The sequence below is a fragment of the Protopterus annectens genome, chromosome 9.part0, assembly GCF_019279795.1.
Source record: "Protopterus annectens isolate FY-2018-M chromosome 9.part0, PAN1.0, whole genome shotgun sequence".
Classification (NCBI taxonomy): Eukaryota; Metazoa; Chordata; order Ceratodontiformes; family Protopteridae; genus Protopterus; species Protopterus annectens.
The window spans coordinates 614,300,204-614,323,440 of record NC_056743.1 but is presented as its reverse complement, the minus strand read 5'-3'; the positions used below and the strand labels follow the sequence as shown (position 1 = coordinate 614,323,440).

Sequence of the window (23,237 nt, the reverse complement as noted above, 5' to 3'; positions counted from 1 at the left end):
TGCAGGCTTCATTTTCCAAGAAGATAACTTTAGCATGCATAGCCACAGTATTTTATTACTGAAAAGCAGTATTTGATAATAAGGTGGACTTAAGAAAATGTAAAAAAAAAAAAACTATAGTTACAGACTGCTACCCATTAATTTGGCTAAGCTTGAAGGATAAACAGATGACCTAATGAGACGGTATATATTCAGAGGATTTAAATGTCCTGTTCTGTACAAAATGGGACTTGGACACAGACTTGCTGATTTCTTGTTGTAATATAATTGAATGGACAAGCCTAATCAAGAAAATGAGCAGACTATAGTAATGTACATCTTAAAGTAGTTTTCTATTTGTTAACTCAGGAATGTGATGAGAAGAAGTGTAAGAGACATGGTAACTTCTTATTCTACTTTTTTTTTTGCATTATAGCCACTAGCATCAGAGTAATAAAGGATACTCCTTTTTTCCCCTTGTAAATGACCGAGACCCAGCATTGTATGGAAATATTGGAATATACATTCCAACACATTTAGTGTCTGATGTCAGTGTCTGTATTTTGATATGGATTGGTATTTAGTTTTAGACGAGCTATGAGCAAGATAATTGCAATGAGAACCATATTAACTTCAATAAACCTTTGGCTTTCCATGCTTATCTGGTATGTATAAGGGGCATATAATTCTTTTCCTTGTTGTTGTATTAGCTGTTTTCCCAGGTTTTTGCAAGTTGCTTCCCTTCAGCTTCTATGTTTAGTTTGATAAACTGGATTTTCTTTTCTCATCTCTTTTTATCTCTGCCTTTTGATCATTTCAACTATCACACAGTATGTATGTATGTATGTATGCATGTATTTATTTTTGCTAAGAAGGCAAAGCTTCTTGTGGACTATTTTATTTATGCACTTTGGAAATTTTCTCTATAGATATGATTATTTACATTTTGCTCATGTGAATGATGAATATAAATAAATAAAGAATGTTGTAGACTTGCATTTATTATTCGTGCTTATGTCATGAGCCAATGAAACTTGCTTAAAATGTCATTTATCACTAAAACATATAGCCTTGACAACCATATGACGGCTGTTTTTTTGTCATTTTTTATCTTTATTGAATTTTGAGATACATCTGAACATGGCAAACAATAAGAAGAAAGCCCTAAGTTACATAAATAAAAAAGAATGCCACATTGTAATGAAGGTGCATGCAAAAATTTAATTAAATTATTAAACAAATATTTACTATTTTTCCAAAGTACTCTGAGCTACATGTCAGCTATGACAGTTATATCTAATGTGTAGGATCATAGAGGGGTAGGTAGGCATAATCTTCCCCCTGCAAAAACACTTACATCCTTTGAATAGTTTACATGTTTATGTCTAATATAAATATGATTATCTACAGAATACATGTAGAAAATAATATTTCATTTAAAAGAGTATTCAACCTAATGAGGGTTCAGCCATATGAATTAATGCACACTGATTCAACAAAATGTGCTTCTTCCAAATATCATGTACCCCCAAGGCATATATCTTGACTTGCTTCTTTAATATTTTCCAGATCTATGCATTTTAAATATGTTACAAATAATATCTGTTAACTTGTTACTATTTTGTGTAAATGAAGTGCTTATTCAGCTGATGTCAATTGAGATTCAAGTGATGTCAAAAGCTCTGCTTTAGTATGATGAGGATTTATTGTAACAGATGAACTCGTAGCTGTTGGAACAACAACTGTCAGTCCAATTGAAATTGTCTGTTTTCATCACCATACAACGATCTGGTGCATCTGTCAATGTTACATCCCAATTGAAGTAGTAAAATGGATCTTTATTCATCCAGACCCACTGGCCAGAAATCTGGTCCTTGTGTAATCCAATCCACACCCCATCTCCACTGGCATTACTGGCAAAGTCTGCCACCTGCATCTGTGCATCAATGTGAGGCATACTCACAATGTCAGTGAAGTGTTCTCTGCAGTAGAACAAAGCTTCCATAAATGTCATTTTTTCCTTTATCAGATAATATTCCACCTCTGAAAGAAAGGAGATATCAGTTAACACTTTCTTGACCACTTCTCCCTATATGCAATATAACCTCAGAAGGCATTAGAACTGTAAAATATGGCTGTGTACATATGAAAAGCAGAACACCTTTTCTACAAAGTAAAGCTTTGTAAAACAAAAATGCTAGCAAATCAGTGAAGTATGACATTTTCAAAACACTTCTCTTACAAGTAGGTATATTGATTGATCCTTGACTTCCATTGTGTACTTGTGTACTCTGATCCTTGTTTCTCAGTGACTTTTATCTGTAGCCGCTTCTGGATGATTCCAGTTGTTTAATAAATATATATATATATATATATATATATATATATATATATATATATATATATATATATATATATATATATATAAAACACACACGTGGTGCACATATATATGTATGTATGTATATATATATATATATATATATATATATATATATATATATATATATATATATATATATATATTATAGATATAAAAAATCTCAACTGATCCAAAAACATCTTTAATTGAAAACTCAAATCACCAAAGCACATTTCAAAGAAAATATCATATACACTAAATATACTACAAAAAAACTTTTTCTTAAGGAGTACACAAACACAAACTTAAGAGATAGAAGTATAAGATAACTGTGAGCATTAGCATTGTACAATTGTTGAACAACAATAATTTGCATTGTAATTCTATGATCCAAAAGCATGCCATCAGTGATTTTTTTTATAGATTTACTCACTTTTATATCAAATGTGAATTCAGTCATTTATAATTTTTTGTTTTTGATGAAATATGTTTTAGACCAAATGAGCTCATGACACAGTGCCAAAGCTCACATTGCCCAAAGTCCATAAAATAACTGAATGAAAAATGGACACACTGAAAATAAATACATATATACATACATATACACATTAATAAATAAATAAATAAATAAATAAACACAATGAGTGTTTCTGCAGGTGGACAAGCCTGCCTGCCAGCACCCCTGCCCTACATGGAGGATGGGATCCCAAACACCCTTGCTAACCTAAATATACCACCTCCAAAATTGCATAATATCAGAGAAAAGAGAAAATTCCCTTTTCTCTATTGTTTGGTGATTTTGCAAAAAACACCAGTCTCCTGCTCATTCTTCTTCAACTGCATTCCATTTGATGTGTTTGCCCATGACACTGTATATCCATTGAGAATGTCATTTTGCAGTGGATGGTGTTTCTAAACATGGTAAATATAATATTGTGATGAAAGGAAAAAAGATGCAAGGATTGCTGGACTCAGGGAGCATGATTATATTAATTAGATCACAATATGTTTACAAACACAAATTATGTTAATAAACAGAAAAAAATAAATTTAGTATACATATATAGAGGCAAAAGGGCATACCCTATAGCACAAGAAGAAATGTAAATCTTTTTAGGCAAAGTTTTACAGCTACTAACTCTAGCGCTTAATTTAACACATGGTGAGATAATTGGCCAAGACTTTCCCCAATTCAAACAGCTATGGAGAAGTGAGCTGGGATAATTCAACTAAATATATTTCCAAAAATATATAGCCCCATTTAAGGGAAAGGGTTTAGGGCTAAATGATACAAAATGAACTACGTTTTAGATGTAGATAAAAGGGATATATAAATCTGTTGCTGAGTCTTACCAAAAATGTTTCATGAGGGAATGAATGGGAAGACTCCATAGTTAAGAATACACTAAAGGAAGTAGGCAGAAAAATGGAGCAAAAGCAAACTATACATATGAATCTCATACTGAAGGAACATAGAAAGGGGAACTTGCTCAGAGTCTTAAACATCTCCCTGCTATACCAATGCTGACAGCCAGTCAGAAACAGAAGGGTTATGCAGTTAAAAAAAGCAAAGTAAAGACTGGAGTAGATAAGGAAACATTACCACTACCCATGGAAGAAAAAAAGTATTTTTTTTTAGAAAATGAAGTACATGAAGGGGAGAAACCAGTACTTCTTTTTATAGAAGAAAGGCTACAGTCATACTTCAGTTCAGAATTCCGATAAAAGTAAATCTTCTTTTATGTGGTAATCAAATGTCATATTTTCATCAATTGTAACCCCTAGGAGTTTATGCGGTAATTTTTCTATTGCAGTTTTGTTTGAAGATAAAAAGGAAAAAAGGGATCTCAGATCTTTGTATGGTTTGTGTGTAAACAAGATTCTTTTTTTTTTTGTTTCTTTTTGGATTTAGTAGGACTTTGTGGTCACTGAGTCATGCATCAACAGAAAGGAAGGACTTCAGATTTAGGTGTTGTAGTTTTCTAGAGACATGACAGTACAGATAAGTGTACAGTCATCTGTATACTAAATGATAGTGCAGTGTTAGCTGGTTTTATGTAGCTCATTTATGAAGATGTTGAACAAAAGTGGAGCTAGGATAGATCCTTGGGGTATGCTCACAGATATAGGAATGAAAGTGGAGATGCCAGTTCCATTTGACTGCCTGTTGTGTACTAAATAGCTAGATTTCAAAATCATGAGAAAGGGGGATAGAGAGAGGATGTGTCTAGTCATAAAGAAGAGAACTTTATCAAAGAGTCAGGACAGGCCAACAAATACTGAAGATGCATGATTACTTGCATTTTTGTTATGGTTGATGATGGCAGGGAAGTTGATGTTGAATGCATGTATGAAGAACTTTTGATAATGGAGAAAGGATGGCAATGTGCCTATAATTGTTTAAATTAGTTGAATTGCCACCTTTGGAAATAAAAAAAAATGTAGTTTTTTTTCTAGAGGTAAGAAACAGCTTTCAGTAATAGAGTGGTTGATTAAGATAGAAACAGAAGGCTGATGGACAAGATTCTTAGATACTGAACAAAATAAGTTACTGAAGGATGAAAAGTTCTGTTTATAATATACTTATTCAGTTAGACAGAAGTATTCTACTGTCATTTAATACAGATGGAAAACAAAGACGACCTCTATTGAAAAATGTGTTTCGTGAAATAAAATATCATTAAATTAAAAAAAAAAGATTCTTATATTGCAAAGTTGATATTCAGCAGCCTACCTGGATGATGTAATATTCTCTTTGAATAGGAAAACCATCTCCATAATGTTCAAGTCACTTTAGATCCCTTACAACAAGATTGATTGATTACTCAGCCTATTACATATACCAGAAAATTGTCTTCTACCATGGTTAACCTGCACTTAACTGGGTTAGCAATCAACTCTTTTTGTTGCAGAGAATCTTAAATGGCTTGAACATTTTAGAGGTGGCATGTAAAAAAGGGTCTATATTAGCATGTCGACAGGGCTGTTCATAAAACACCCTCACATCAACACATATAAAACTAAATGCCAAAATCTCGAATGGCCACAATAGTGATTTTTTTCCCCCGGGGAAAAAAAAAATCACTGGGCCATTGTCGGGAATTTGCCATTTACTTCCACTGTAGTGCAATCTTGGAGTTGGTATATTTAAGTAGGGGGTGTGGGGGGGGTGAAGCCTCCCACTTTATATTGTCTGTTGGTTTGATTTGTTTGCTGCTGGCACAGTGATTTTTTTTCCCTGGGAAAAAAATTACTATTGTGGCCGTTCAAGATTTTGGGATTTTGTTTTATATGTGTCGACATAAGGGCATTTGATGAACAGCCCTGTCGATATGCTAATATAGACCCTGTAAAAAATCACACAGTGTTCAGAATCAGTACTACCAGCACCAGACTTTACAAACAATTTTTATTGTAGTCAAATGCCTTTAAGGTAGGGATAGGCACAGTCTTTTTCAGACTGTAGATAAGAATGAGTATCCAATCTGTTATACAAGTAGAAAGCCAATTAATGCTGGCAGACAGTATTTGCCTATAAAGAGAGAGCGAATGCTTAACCATAAAATGAGCCTTTACCACTTATAGTAACTATTTATTGGGGAGGGAATTTATTTTAATTATTAACCATGCACCTCTAAAATGGTTCCAAAGTTACAAAGATAGTGACCATAGTTCTCCGTTTGGGTTTTGGCCCTCTGAGCTAGAATTTTAAAATTCAGCATAATCCAGACAGCAGTCAGTTGAATGTAGATGGTCTGTCTCATGCTTATGTCCTATCTGAAAGAGTTACAACAAGATATTGTAGTCTGATGGAGGGGGGGCGTGGCATGTGGCATAGTTACTATTGAGCTTCTGAATTTAACTGCTTATAATGATGCTGTGTCTGTTATGTATACTCTGGGTAACATTGCCCTTACCAGAAGGTATGCCATTAAAAAAGAAATACAGAGCTTCTAAGTCTGAAGCAGGCAGGTAAACGGATGAGAGACAACTGTCCTTGACAACTAATGAAGAGCAGCCATCTTTAGAAGTATGTCTTGGCCAGTACATCTTGAAGGAGTTGAATTCCTTACATCTTGGTCTAGAGATGGTTCTGACAAGGAATCTCAAGGTAGGCGTGTGTGAAGAATGAAGGCCATCTTAAAGATGTTTCTGATACCTGAAAAAAGAGAGAAGAAAGGTTGTCCAGTGAAGGAGAAACTAACAGAGTTCTTTTTGAATTTATGGGAAAGTGCGTTGAAGGGAAAACATTGATATCTCTAAGAACTGATTTGTTTACCAGCTATCTTTTGGAAAGCACTGGTTAAGCAAAATGAAGGAATACGAAAAATGCGTTGACTGGAAAAGATCCTGCATTGAACAATATTGAGCTGAACAAAAGAATGAATCTATGTGTGCTGTTGTAACCAGACTGGATTATTATGGACTTGGCACTTTCAAGAACATTTGCAAGAAAGGTATTTGTTGAAACAGACTGGCAGTCCATGTTGTCACTGAGTTTCTTTTCTGTTACTGCTTATTATTTTTCAAGAAAGTAATTTTATGTTCATCCTTGAAAATAAAGTTCAACGTAAAACTGAAAATTTGGTTCCAGAGACAGTTTTTGTTGCTGCAAGCATAGCAAATTGCTACAGTACATACACATCTACCAGTGCACATGCATAAGTACATATATATAATCTGTATACACACATGTGTGCGCGTGCGTGTGTGTGTCTGTATCTGTGTGTAGCTGTGCACACAAAGTGTTGTGTCATTCTTAATCTAAAAATAACATCAAACATAGCTTTCATCAAAAACTCATAACACTACAAATAAAAAATTGAATGGAACATGAAAACGTTACTTTACTGAAAGGTTAAAGGGGAAAAAATTGTCTTTATTGTTGCTCTGTTAGTGAAGATGTGTTGGCCACTCTAATGTGCAGGGTTGGGTTAGGGGCAAGGGTAGGCAAGGGCTTGAATTAGCACAATGTAAGGTGGGAAAGTGGAAAGGTAGAACTTCTTTTTGTGGTGAATGAATAACGAAATACTCAAACTGCAATAATTTTCAAAAAAAATGTTTGTCTTAGTCTAACCTTCCTTTTCAAATGTTCAAATGAGCCCAAAGCTTCTTTCCCTACCTTGTTGAAATATCAATTAATATAAGTATTCCTTTGCATTTACAGTTTATCCTTAAAATTAGATCACATCCATTTTTTCATCTTGGATGGTTATGCAGTGTGATCTCTGTACCTGACACATTGGGAAGAGTTGTTTTGGCTCTGTGGATACAGTTTGATATACCATCTGTGGAGATGGCCTGCTACTTGAGTGCCATACCAAAGTATGGCTGTACTGGAGTAACAGTTAAATAGGACAGCTTTCAACTTATGTCATAGGGATATGCAATTACAGAACTGATTCAGGGCTTGTTGTTAAAGGAATGCACATGCATATACCTACAACTGATAAAATCTTAAAAATTCATGCTTTTTGAGGAGATCAATGATCCTTTTGCCCTACTGTTTCCCTTTTCCATCTACTATAAAATCAATATAAAATGAACAGCCATTTGTACTTGGATAAGTAGCTTGGGAATTGTGTTAGATCTTACCCCAAGATTGGTAGTTTTCTCACTATGTTAGGCATTGCTTGGCAGGATAAAGTTTAGCCCTTCCAGGAAGTACCTTCTACCTTTTAGGAAGTCTCTAGGTGTAATATTGCTAGAGAGATCCAGTGGGTACTTCTGGTATGGATTGCAAATGGATATGCAGGTAGCAACTCACCAGAATTATCTATGTAGCACACCATTGCTAACATCTATCTCTATAGGTCCAAAGATAATTTTAAAAGGGGTAGGGCAAAAATATGAGGCAAAATCAGAGACAGTTGAGAGATATGCCTTGACCCCATCATCTAAGTATTAGGTGGAGTAGAGGAAAGTAATTGGAGTAAACATGATGGATCACTCTGTGTTTCGTTTCTAGTAAAATCACTGTAGGAAAGAGAGAAAGCAGGGTAGGGCTAATTTAGACTTTCTAGCTCACTGTTTCTCTAATGGTGAAGCCAGTCTTACTGAGGACTGTGACACTTCTTGTATAAGATAGTTATTTTAGTGAGTAAATTTACTTTGGGATAAACCTTGATTCCTAAGTAATTTATTTAATCTTTGTCCCAATTAAATTTATACATCACTTTTAATGATGGTTTAAACCAACATGCTATTGGTTTATTATGACAGATTTGTATTTTTTTTTGCTTCTAAATTTCGATGATATAGATTCATATGTTTTGATTTCATTATATATTTCTTGAATATGGCTAGCTATATTTCCTATAGTCAGTAAGACCTCATTGGCAAAGAGCTGGATTTTGGATTGATAATTACCTGAAATCTTCAATCCTCCTATTTTTCAGTTGTTTCTAATTGTATTTGCAAGAGACTCAACAGCTAAAGTAAATGTCAATTAGGATAGTTGACATCCATCTTTTATTTCTTTATTAATAATAAATGAGACATACATGTTTTTATTTTGATGATAGCCTTGAATTCAGGGTATAAACTCATTTGTATTCTAATAAAATCTTTCTTTAGCATTGAGAGGGTCCACAAGTCTCTGGTACCAAACTTTGTGAAGACAAAGACACTCTTCATTCCATAATTGTGAAATTCATGTTTAGTCTGGAAAAAGATTTAATATTAAGAACAATGTGTCCAATCTTCCACTTAAAATTAGAGAAAACATGGTTAGGTTTGACAATGTCTACTCGTTGAAGATAACAAGTAAAAGGAAAACTAGTCTACCTTTAATAAAATGTTTTAAAAAGAATGTTGTTAAGGTTAATTTGTTACTTCCAACAAGAGTAAAACTGTGTTGTTTTACCACAAGGAACAAAAAAATCGTTGAGACATTGTAGGATAAACAGTATACCTACAACAGCAAAAAAGTACTAAGTGTTTCTAAAGCTATAGACTGGAACATTACTTTTCTCAAAAGACAAGTTGAAGAAAAACAAAACAGTTGGAAAACAAAAATGAAACCCCCAAAACTAAAAGACAACCTAACCATTATTCTTATATCTTTACAGCATAATCATATATTTAGCCAGGGAAATAAAAATCATTCAAGACAGGAAGCATCCCACAAAATTAAGTGCATGTGTATTAAATAAGGACAGTATATCCTTGATATATGGATAAAAAAGGAAGCAGTAAAGTACTTGATTTGTATAATATAATCCATTATTGATTAGTAACATCCAAATCTAATTATGTATATATGTAGTAATCACTTATGACTAACTGACACTTATATACCTGAGATATAGAATTATACTTGATAAGAAAGACTGCAGAGACCAGGATTAATTAACATGTGCATGTCACAGTAAGCTTGTTTGCATGACTAACAATAATGGCCTATCTGTTTGCAATCCAGGAAACATAAGTACATGTCACAGCAGGCTAGAAAACAAGGGTTAGCAGCTTAATATGCCAATGAGTGTATAAATAGCCAAAGTACATTCTATTGAAGCACAAAGCATAGCAGGGTGATTAAGAAATGTATACCACAAACACAAATATTTTGCACTGTTCTAAGCTCTGAATTTCAACAGATGCTGGAATACAACCACAGAGAAATTGTGAAAAATGTTATGAGTTGCTGTAACAATTATTAGTCTGTATATTCAACAGGCTAGGGTGTTGTCAGGGACAGTTGCAAATGGGTATGATCAACCAGTCATTAAGAAAATGAACAATACATAAATAGGATTAATCAGCAAACCGAAATCAATATTCCTATACGTGAATATCATAACGATAACTGCTATATCTATAACAAACCCGGGGGCTGTTGTAGACAGGCATACTTATGGTACAGGATGAATATAAGTATGCAGTCAGTAAGTAATATCAGAGAAACAAAACTGTGCAAATAGTGATATAAGCACTGTATTATACCATATGCGACCTCCCCCCACAAAAAAATTGTATTAACCACAGAAGAAAACAATCAGTATCACATGAAGGAATGTACACCTACTAATCAGAAAAAAGCAATGTAAAAAAAACATACATAACTCATTCAAGTCAGTTAACAACTCAACTTTTGAGCATTGGTTACAATAATACTATAAATCTCTATGCACATGAATATGTGTATGTTTCACGACCCTCGTGAAATACATATCAGATGATTTCAACAGAATCATTGAAACCATGCAGAGATACAGCCCACATTGCAATTATTTATCAACAAACTAAAAGAAACAACTACAGCTATTGAACAATACGTACCTTGAAAATTCAACAGTAGCCTCTGTATTCACAATCAAAACTGTTTTCACCATTTGTTTTAGCAGGATATGGGAAACAAGGTAGGTTTCCCTCGTTAGTGCTATAGCTCCACATCCTGCTTATATGGTCTAGATAAAACCACCTGGGCATGTTAAATTTGTTAAGTAGGTCACAACTCATTATCATTCCTGAGACACTCCAATTGCTCAATGTGTTGGAAAAGAAATCATGGTGTTAGCACCTACAAGATGATGTGCACACACACGAGCAGCATAAGAGAAAGTATTAAGACCTTTAGTAAGATAATGCCTTGCAACTATGAGTTGTTATGCCTCATTAGTGAATGGTTTAGCTTTTTTGCTAAGAATAATTCCACTTATTGAAGGTGTGAAGGAGAGAAAAGCCTTGTTGAGAAGGTTTAAGTGGCATTTATGGACTTGGGAGAGAACCTTGGTACACTCTTTAGTTATCATTTTGCAAGCAGATTAGGTATCTCTGACAGCAAAATGGCTGTAACTCATAGCATATATTCAACTTAGACATATAGGAAATAGACACATCATACTCATGGCAAAATGTAATACATTCATGGTGCAATGCTTTTATAATGAACAAAAGGAAATCAGAAAATCTTCTGTTGAAGACATCTGTTTGCAACCTATCATGCTTTTACTATTCTCACTTCTGCAAGCATCACATTCACAGCTGTACTGTGACAGGAAAAATGTCAACTGTGTGATATAGTGCATAGTACATTTAGCTGTCAGAAAAACAATGTTAAGCACATGTGCTTCACTTTCTCTATCTTTGGAATTGTTCAGGTGGCACTACTTCTTCATCATATCAATATTTCATTATAATGCCATACGTACAGTTTTTAAATCTAGTGGAGTTACCATCTCTGTGAAAGTAGGGATTGTTACTGTGAACAGTTTACTTGCATAAGGTTACAAAGTTGATAGATCATCACAGATTTAAGGTTAATTTTTTTAGCTTCATTCTCTGTGCAATTGTTGGCATTTTGTGTTGGAACCCAGCTATACCCTTCCATGAATGAGAGTTCATTTCCTGTGGCAAAAACTCAAAATTTAGTTTTGCATGTGCAAATATTTAGCCGTCAGTCATGCAAATGAGACTGGCAGTACCACATACTAGTCAGCACTTTGATCTGTACTGAATTCAGAAAGTACAGCTATCTAACTTTCTTAATGGCTCAACATGTTAATGAAGTATGTTATGACTAACAACTTAAGCAGGCTAAGGTTTGAATCCACTTTAGGGATAGTTTACCTTTATGAGGCATAATACACATGCAATCTTTTTTTTCTGTATATTAAGTTGAACTGCACATGCAATTTAAACGGTGAATGTTGCAATATAAATATGTGTTATGACTTTTCATAAAACAAAAATATGATCTGGATCTGTCTCAACTGCAGTACTCATATCACTAATTACACTAAAAACTTGTTCAATTTACATGCTTTGAAGAATAATTCATGAGCAAAAATATGAAGTAGTAAAATTAACAAGATAATGAATTAAAGAAACATGAAGACCACAATAACACAGCTTTAAACATATTGATAACCATGGCCCCAGTGGAATATATTTTTCTTTATCCCAAGTGTACATTGTACTGATATACACTATGGAGAATATAACCTCCTGTAAACTTTCTATGACCCATTGCTATATGCGTTCTGCAATAAATGCATCATTTTGTCAATGAAAATAATATATCACCACATAAAGTCAGCAGTTCTAAAAGTGCTTCTTATTCTTTGTGTGACAGTTTGCATAGAACATTGTCACTGTGCAGGAATGATGGTAAGGAATAGGCTCTTCACGTCCAATGATAAAAACTCAGAAAATAATTGTGCATGAGCTAAGACTTTGCCTTTGGCTGAGTAAATACATTTGGCCACATCATATGTCAGTTACCATTGAATATATTACAAAAATCAATGCAATGGAAACATATTTGTTTCAAAATATTCCTCCAATAAATGAAAACCTGAAAGTGTAACCATTATAGGATTGTTAGAAGTAGGTCTATATCCAGTCCTTTTCAAAATGGTATAACTCAACTTACACCCTTGTAATGGCAGTTCTCCAATGGCATTAGTAGTTAATGCATAGAATAAAGAAGTTCATGTTCCTTTTTGTCATGGATGCCAAGATGCTATGACTCACAGTTGATAACATGTTATGTGCCGCAGAGGCACTGTGTATTACTTCAACAAAATTTACATAAGGACAAGTTGACAACAGCAAATGACAACATCATGGAGATGTTCATGTCATATCTGTTTGTGACAATGTTCTTGTCATGCATGCTATCAGCCATTCCAGAGAACATGCCCAGAGGTGACAATATATAATTATAAATGTTGTTGTGCTATCAACATTGACCACCAGTTGCTGGAGTCACTGTGGAGAATTTGTTTATATACTGATTAGCATACGTGGCCAAGTCTTACTGACATGGGTTTTTCACGTATAGCAGACATTGAAGAAATCATACTCACATTTCCTTCAGTTCCATTCCATTTCTGTGCTTACTGTCAAACAAATGCAATTGTCTAGCAAGTCTTTTGTTATGCACACGATGGCACTTATGTGATCTGCATTTAGTGTCAATTCCCTGCTTTTTTCCTGATATCTTTGAGAAGACATGCCAGATGATGGTGATGGTAGAGCTCCATTTAGAGAACACAGTGGCGGTGTAAGGATAAGTTCCAGATTTTTGCTGGACTCCTCATTAAATGTTATAGCAGAAGGCTGATACAGGATAACTACCGGGTCACAGTTCAAGGTTGAAGCTTGTAAAAGCTTAGCCAAGGCTGTCACAAGTGCAGCTGGCATCCCACATATAGGCAAACAATGCTACCACCATTATTGTGACTTGAGAAGGCATAAGCAGGATTTCAGTGATGGGAGGAATATCATCAGACCCACAAACCATGAGTTGAGTAAGTATAGTGGTCCATTACAGGCAATACAATATCATGACTTGTCATCACAAATACGCGTTCATGAATTTTCTTTGTCGGTTCTGTATAGCTTCTGTAGAGATTGAAGGAAATTGGGAAGTACAACAAAATAGGCTACAATACCTCAGAGAGGGAAAGGAAATTATGACTCAGTTATGATTGATAGACATTTCATAATAGCAGTGATTTTCAATAATTTCTATGGATATTAGTCCATAATTGCTTGACATATTAATTCATAAGTATGCATACTCTACATATACAAATTGTACATACCAGCACAAATAGATTTTAAATTGCATTAGCCAATATTTCAGTAAATGTTGATGTCTGCAGGTTTAAATCCAAGCAGAAGCAATTAGCAATTATTAGTTGATATTTATTATTATTATTATGCCCTCAGTAATTTAGGATAACATTTTACTCACTTTACATGGACATGTTATGAGTTATAATGCAGACAGCCGATGTCCAATAGTCACACTATTTACATAATGTATATAATATTGATGAGCTTAATGTTTCCTTTAACACACTAGTATGGCTTCACATACACATGTGGGTGTGACAAATCTATATAGTTATGAATGAACTGATATATATTACAACTATATTATATTTATGAAAATTTTCTGTGTTGGTTCTCCCCATCATCTCTCTCTCTCTTTCTCTCTCTCTCTCTTTTTATTTACCTTTTTCTTTAATGACATTTGGACTATAATACCTACTGCAACATGAATGACCAAAGCATGGGGAGTGACTCCAGTTACTGGGGCTCAGACCACCATCCCTCCACAGGTGGCTGCACCTATATTGTAGCTATGATGGCACCAAAACAGGCAGCACAGGCATGCAGGATTTCTAGGTTACAACCTGCCTGTGTTGCCCCCACAAATCCTGCGCTACCTGCACCACCTGTGTCAGGTAGTTCTGCCCTGGGGGTTGGTGCACTGATACCCACTAGGAGTTGTGCCTATAGGTAGTGACAGGATCTGAGAGGACTGGTGGAGGAAATCATGAATATGGACATTGGTGCCAGGAGTAGCAGAATAGAATGAATCCTGCAGTGAATAGTCAAATTGCTAACCCATCTGGCACTGTACAATGTGTCTAGAACAGGAGAAATGGAGACCGTTTAGCGGGTGAAGACTACATTTCCATTGTACTCATACTGGATGGGGATGTGCCCTCAAAGTCCCTGCCTGTCTTGTTTGTCCTGTATAAAGGCACCTGCTATTTAACCTACCTAACCTGCTATCTAATTTATCTAACCTATCTTACATACCTACCCCCTCTTATTTCTAAATAGATCCACCAACATTCCTCTCCCTCCAAAAGAAAAATGAAAAGGGCAGCTGTCCCAAAATAAAAAAGCCCCACGTATAGCTCTCCACTTTGCATATGTACATTTATGACACCCCTGATTTTTCTCAAACTGACCATACAACATACTTGAGTTGTTGTAACACACCCTGTATGTTGTGACTTTCAAAATTCCTCAGATTCTTTGTGCAAATACAGTGTTAGTTTGTGAAGAAGTGAATAGCTATGGTACTCTCACACCACCATCCTGCATTTTCTTTTATTCTCCCCCCAGTGTCCTACCCTCTGCTTGCTCTCCATTTTCACCTCTGTCCTATCAACTCCATTGCATACATTTAAGCTGATCAGTAAATAGCTTTATACACCACACACATGGCCAGAAATAGCCAAAAACTAAACTATGTATTTCATCAGCAGGTGTTCAGTTCTTGTCATTGTGTAGCAAAGTAAATTGATGTTAAATGATAGTTCATGTCCCGTGGCAAAAACCGATACATGTTCATTCAGCTGCATTGATATGATACTCCTTGTGCTATCATGCTTAGCTTATCTGCACAACAGAAAGCATTACTGATTGCACTATGAGAAGACAGTTATATGTATAACAGGCTTCAGAGTTTAATGTGCACAATATGAGATGTTTCAGTTCTCATACTGCATTTCTACATACTTTTCCTCAATATCCTTCAAATGCATGGGTTATACTAGCTGGAATATGACTTCCTTTGTGGTGTGTTCAGATAATGCTCAGGTCTAAAGAGTACTGCTGAAGATTGGTGGGTATTCCAGGGTCTATATTAGAACACCAAACATTTGAAATGTCGAGTGTTCTAATATCGAACCCTAGCAATTGAAAAAAAAACATTGAACATTCGGAACAGCAAATTTTTTCCTAGGGGAAAAAAATCGCTGTTCCAAAACACATACACACAACACAAGCACACCAAACAAACAGCAATCCACACACATACACCTAAACTCTAACACCTAACCCTACACTATACTTTACAAACACCACTAACTATCCACTTACCTTAACCTAAACCCTAACCCTAAGGTCCATCACTATCGTACAGTCACCTCACTGGTGCCCTAACCCTAACTCGCCTAACCCGCCTTAACCCACACGTCCACACAATCGCACACTTACCTGACCCGCGCCCTAACCCTAACTCACCTAACCCGCCCTAACCCACACGTCCACACAATCGCAGACTTACCTGAACTCAACCTGTAACTTTCCACCAGAGAGCTGAAAATACCGAAGCAACAGAAACAGACAACGAATTCTTTCCCTAGGAAAGAATTCGGTTTCCTGTTACTTTGATATTTTCAGCATTTGCTGAAAACGGGTCGATATTAGAACACCCGACATTTCAAATGTTCAGTGTTCTAATATAGACCTGGTATTCAAATCCATCATTTGTCAAGCATTAGTTAACATGTTCTTTCCTTATAACAATTTCCCTTGTGAACTACTGGATAAATATGTTAGTCCCACACCAGTAGCCTGTTCATTCCTATTTAGTCTACCAAAATCCTACCCCTGCTTGTTTCCTATTTTGAACATATTACTGTAATCACCATGACAGGGTGGCCACGATGTTGCAGCGCTTACTGTTGTCACCTCACAGCAAGAATCTCTCCGGTGTGATACTTGGCTGGGGTGCTTTCTGTGTAGAGTTTGCATGTCCTCCCTGTGGTCGCATGGGTTCCCTCTGGGTGCTCCGGTTTTCTCCCACATCCCAAAGACATGCTGTAGGTGGATTGGACACTCTAAATTGGCCCTAGGTGTTCATGCATGTGCATGTGTGCCTTCTGTGGAAGGTTGGGTTCCGGGCTAGCAATTTGACATTGTAAAACTCTACTGCCAGTCCTGAGCAGACAGGTAATCCACCATGGTGACCCCTAACTGGGAAAAGCTGAAAGAAGAAGAAAAACTGTAATCACCATGACAGAGCTGTACTGATGATACACAAAACATTAACACAACACACGCATGGCAAAAATGGCTCAGAAACATAAATATCTATACTTGTGATCTTCCATTGTGAGACTCTTTGCATTAAGCCTAACAGACCACTGCTGCTTTCTGTTCTAAGTTAAAACACTCAAAAAATAGTTATGCATTTGGTAATAGTTTGCCATTTGAGCTTGGCAGTAGTGCACTACAGTAAGGGATTGTGGCAGACTAAAAGTAATGTCAGTGGCTTGTGTTAATTGTGTGTATGGTTTACTAGCTTATTGTAGTCAAGATATGAGGGGTCACTGTGAGGCTGCCCAGTTACACTACAATGTAAATGATTTTGACCCTAAAACCCATTACCCTCCCATGAGTGTTCCAATGAAGTGGTACAATTGGACATGTAGTTGTAGAGTATTATTAATGAATGCAGGGTATATGCTTGCTTGCATGGTCTGTAGTTGCCTCGCAGACTGTACATACATGTATTGCAAAGACATTTCAGTGAACAGCAAAATAAAACCAGTCAGGAATGCTTGGGTGGCAATCCTATGGTTGAGATCTGTAACTATCACCTGTCACATAACTACTCAATCCACCTTAATGTGACACATGGTTTACTACTAAAAAGTTGAAGGTGGGTTCAGCGAACATGGAAATGATGAACATCAGTTGGTAGATTTCCGTGTTGCCGAATGTTGGGAGAGCAAGTGTAGATATCAACGAATGCAAGTGTGCATTTACTAATATGTATTCGATTTTATGTGTAGAGGTCACGGTACAGTGTGGATTGGGAAATATCTCCCTTTCCTCCCTGTAGTGTGATCTCGGGGTTAGAATATATAGTTTGTAGTGGGTGTGGGGGGTGTAGGGAGATTGCCTCCCTGCTAAGACGTGAATGCCAGTGTAGGAGTTTAACTTATGTTTGCAGCTACACTGATGTCACATTTGATATTTGCTATAAATTAATCTGCTGAATTCATTCAACAGATTCAACATTTATGCCTAATTAGTATTTGGGAATTTGTAATTTACATTAGATGCTCCATACTTTTTTGTTTCAATTTCATTTTTTTATAGTAAACCATGACACACACATATATATCACTCACAACACAGCAATTTCCGGAATGATGTGATATAAGAGTTATTGCTACAGTATGTTGTGAGTTGTACTCAAAGCATTGATGTTTTGTCTATCACACCACACTTGCTAGTCACTCAAAACATATGTCATGTAAACTACAACTATGTGTTGAATGACATTTGTAACCAGAAGTCTCCTGTGGCATTGGCAGTTAATACATTGTTCTCTAGATTGTGGATTTAGATAAGCAGGCTTTTGAATCCAGCAATGACTAACTAATGTGACTGTGTATGACTATGGTGATAATTAGGACTGGTTTATCTAGCAGATCTGTTGTGTACAGTTCTACTAGGAGAAACATTTACACTGGGAGAGGGGTCCCCCACAAATCAATCCATTTTACGCCAAACATCTGCTATGCAACACAATGATGAAGTAATTCTTTCAAATGTGCTTTGTTTCATACTGGCAGTGTGACTTCTTCTGTGGTGTGAGCAACTACTACACAGTTCTCTTAATTGTTGACTTAGGTAGGTGTTCAGATCCAGCAATGACTATCTGGTGAGAGTGTGAGTGAATATCGTGATAGGTAGAACTGGCTTATCCAACATAACTGGTATGTACACTTCCATTAAGGAGAAATATTTACATGGGGATAGGGTTTCCCAACAGTTTCAATCCATTTTAGGCCAAACATCTACTTTACAATATAATGATGTCATCCCTTAAAATCTGTTCTGCTTCACACTTGAGCAAGACTTCTCTTGTGGTGTTAGCATTTAATATAATATTCTCAAGATTATGGACTTAAACATGCAAGCTTTCAAATCCAGCACTAACTAACTAGTAGGACTGTGTGTAAATATAATGAGAGGCAGAACTGACTTATCTAACAGCTTTTCTGCATACACTTTCAATCAGTAGAAGCATTTACACAGTAAGAGAGTTTTCCCAACTCTTTCACTCCATTTTAAGCAAAATATCTGCCTTGCAGGGCAATGATAATGGCATCTCTTCAAATGTGTTCTGTCTCACACTTGTAGGAAGCTTTGGTATCAGCAGTTAATGCAATGTTTCTAGATTGTGGCCTTAGATAGGCAGGTGTTTGAATCCAGAAAAGGCTGGTGAGTGTGTATATGACTATAGTGACAAGTAGGTCTCACTATCCAACAGATCTAGTGTGTACACTTACAGTCAGGGGAAACATTTACACAGGGTGATAACTCCTCCAACTTTTTCACTCTCTTTTAAGCTAAACATCTACTTTGCAACACAGTGATGAAGTCATCCCTTCAAATGTGTGCTCTCTTTTATACTTATAGTAAGACTTCTCCTGTTGCATGTGTGGCTAATACATGGCTCTGTGGAGTACATACCTATGTAGGTAGGGTAAATCAGATAATGTATCTGCATAAAGCAATAGTGACAGCCAGGGTTGGCTTAGTAAGTGATTCGGCTGATTTACACTTGTGTGGACACTAACATGGCTAAAGGATTTTGAGCCCTCAAACTGCATTTTAGGGGATTCATACACATTCAAAAACAATGATTATGTCAGACTTTGAAGTGTATGCAGTCAGACACCTGCACTTTTAATTCTTCTGTGGCAGAAATAGTTAATACACATTTTTCTAGAGTGTAGACTTAAGTAGGCAGAAGTTCAAATCCAACAATGTCTAACTACTGTGATTGTATAACTGATAATTGAAATTAGGTAGCAATGGCTTCAATAACCGATGAGATTTGATCAATTCAATATAGCAGCAACATTTACCCTGCTACAGGATTTAACCACTCAAATGCATTTTAGATGAACCATATGCCTTCAAACACAACACTGAAATCATCCCTTTAAGTTTGTGCTTTCTGAGGTCTCTCCTTAAGATTTCTTCCATGCCATCATCAGTTCGTAAGCAGCTCTATAGAGTATTAACCTAGATAGGCAGGAATTCAAATATGGTAATGTATATGTGTTATATAATAACAACAGACAGAACTGGCTTACCCAAAAGATGGTGATATGGCTGAATCACACTTGTGTGAACACTAATATAGTTAAAGGATTTTGAGTCCTCATACCACTTTTTAAGGGAGGCATAACCATTTCAACACACTGCTGATGTCACCACCTCAAGTGTCTGTTTAATTGCATTTTAAATGTGATTACTTCTGTCATCACAGTGGTTGATTTACAGTTATATCGACTACGCAATCAGATAGTCAGGTGTTCAAGACTGGCAACATGTAATTACAGAGTGTGCAAGAGAATTCAACAGACAGGATTTGCTTCCCCAGGAGAATGTATGTTTACAATTTGACTTAGTACAAGTACATACAAATGGCAAGAGAAAGGCCAAGTTTTGTATTCCCTTTAATAGCTTGTTTAAATGATTTTAAGCCCTCACCTTTACTGTAAGTCTTCTGTGGCAGAAACAGTTAATACACAGCTTTCTAGAGTGTGGACTTAATAGGCAGTAATTCAATTCCAGTAATGTCTATCTTGTGTGGTTTTATTACAGATGATTGAAACTGATGAGAAAAGTCAAGTTTTGTATTCCCTTTAATGGAAGTCATATGGATTCAAACACAATGCACAGGTTATCCCTTCAACTGTGTGCTGTCTGACAGCTGTGATGTGAATTATTGTATGGCATTATTGTAGTACACAGATCAAGAGAAACTTGAACAGTAGTGCATGTCTTTCAGTATTTTGTTCACAATATAAAAGTTACAGGCAAAAATGGCTTATTTTATAGATCCTGATGTGAGTAATGCTACATAGTGATAACAAAAAGTTTCATAGGACCTGTGCTATGATATTCTATTATGCTTTTGGGATGAGTAGGGACTGCTCATCCAGTAATTGCTGTAATTCCTTGGGAGCATGTCCAGTACAATGATTTATTCCATTGTACGACATTTAGCACAAAGCAGCGTAAGTAATCAATGTTGTGGAATAGTTATTGTCACTTATCATTCTGTGGCAAAAATTGTTAAGTATTTGCCTTCAGCAGCATGGTTCTGTTGACAGCCATGCAATATCCATAGTAGTGATGTTTGGAGAATACCAGTATTGTTGCAGATCAGTGTACACCTGTTGTATGCAACCTCTATCAGTTTCTACAGTTCACTTAATACCTGATGATACTATTGCACTTGACTGTGAGGTAGGTTGCATGTTGTGATCCAGGTATTATGATATCTTGCATAATGCTCAAATCAGTACACATTGTTTTCAGAATATGATAGTATAATATTTTCAGAGGTGTACTTTTTTATACTGTATTAAGAGTGTATGTGAGGCAGCATCTGGTAGTACACATGTAAAATAGTGCTTACATAGGCGCAGCTGCCTTGCACTACAGTCACCTATAATAATGTAAAAAGGTGTATGCAGCAGTTGGCATTACATAATACTGACATCAGACACACGTGTTATGCTGACTTCTCCTAGGAGGTAACTCTCATGAGCGGTCTTCCTTTTGCACATGTGTAATCATGTCCATATGCATACCATATCATAGATACACACACATACACACAGCTGTGACTGGATTGCCTCCATATGGTTTGCATGTTCTAGAATTTCCATCTCAGTATATTTTTCATGACATGCACCACATCTCCTGTGTGGTTACATCTCATGTTACATTTTATAAATCTGTACCAATGTGTTTCAGCATAATCTTCTATGTACTTTCTGTTCAGTGTGATAGATCTGTGTCTGGGGCGGATCCTTGTGGATTGCACTACATATTGATTTGGGATGTATTAACTGTCTCACTTCCTACCCTTCACAACATGCATATTGCTACCACAGCTGTTATTATTTCCACTATAACTACTTTTAGGGACAATATGTTCAAATGTTCCTTACTTTCCTCAAATGATCCACAGTTTTTTTTGCATATGCTATCCTATATCCCCTGCAGTGGTGCTTTGATACATATAAGGTATGGACATTTTAAATTTGTGTTACATGCCTGATTATTCAAACAACACATTTTTCCTTTTGAACATTTGGTGCTTGTGTTTTCTTTCCCCATATATAAGACAATACTAGTGAAGTTCTCACATATCTTTTACTTCACTAAATACAATATTCAACTGTATTAGCCTTTCTTGTACACTTGTACTGATAGGCTTCCCCTGGCTTTTATGTATTCCAAATTGCCCTATCTCTTGTAGTACCTGACCTGCGTACTGACTTACTGAACTCAGGTTGTGTACACTCATTTATTTATTTACATTGTGTAGGCAAGTTCTACCTTACCTCAAGCATAGACATTAGCCTGTTTTGTTGCCTTAATCTACGGCTGCATCTGAATTGTAGAGGAGCTTGGAGTCTCATATATTCAATTAGCAATGCTGCTTGTCACTCACAGCTGGCTGATCATATTAGTTCCAGCGTGATGTGCATGGGACATTGATGAATTCTACTGATCATCTTTCTTTGGAAAAAAATGACGAAGTATGGGTATTCTAGGTAGAAAATCCCAAACTCTTCCTAGTATTATTGACAAATTCAATGATTCTAAAGGAATGTATTCTATAATTATTGTCAAATTTGACAATAAGATTTACATTTTAACTAATAATTATTAGATAGCAGGCTTGGGTGCAAAAATTGCAATGGAACAAATAGAAATGTTTGCAGTCATAGAAAACGCACTCTTATTATAGCTTGAGATTTATTTGTATCATAAATAAATTAGATTCAAGTGCTTCCTTAAAACTCTGAATAACAGCTTCGGCAAGACATTTTAATAAATGGTCTGAAATTAACAATCTTAAAGATATAATCGATAAAGTAGAAAGTAATTCACTTTTTATAGACACTGCTATAATGTTTTTGGGAACCAATTACATATTGACAGAATATAGGATCATAGGTAATTACTAGGCTTGCAGTCCAGGGGGTCACTAAGGAGCCTAGCCCAAATTCCAAGTTGCCCCAAGCACTGTCTGGTTAAGTGACTTGCTTAAAGTCACACAGTGGACCATTGCGGGAATCAAGCACTGTACTCCAGGAACTATAGTTCATAGCCTTAATCTCTATGCCTATTCCAAAACTTGAAAATAGAGGTATCCCTAGACCTGATTAATAAAATTAGAAATGTTAATACTATTTCATGCTCACTATCTGATCACAATCCACTTGCTATGAGTTTAGTGTAATGGATTCAAGAAACTGTCACCTGGTATACAGAATACCATCTTACATGACCAAATCAGAAGATTTAGAAA

The 23,237-nt window shown here is 35.9% G+C and overlaps 1 protein-coding gene across 1 annotated transcript in view; it reads right to left on the bottom strand.

Moving 5' to 3' along the window:
* Positions 1–1,176: 1,176 nt before the first annotated feature.
* Positions 1,177–23,237, bottom strand: part of LOC122810550 (C-type mannose receptor 2-like) — a 157,322-nt gene continuing 135,261 nt past the window's right edge. The window contains exon 5 of the mRNA XM_044082132.1: positions 1,177–2,022. Within this exon, the coding sequence (XP_043938067.1) occupies positions 1,667–2,022 (356 nt within the window). The 3' untranslated portion in view covers positions 1,177–1,666. The remainder of the gene's footprint in view (positions 2,023–23,237) is intronic.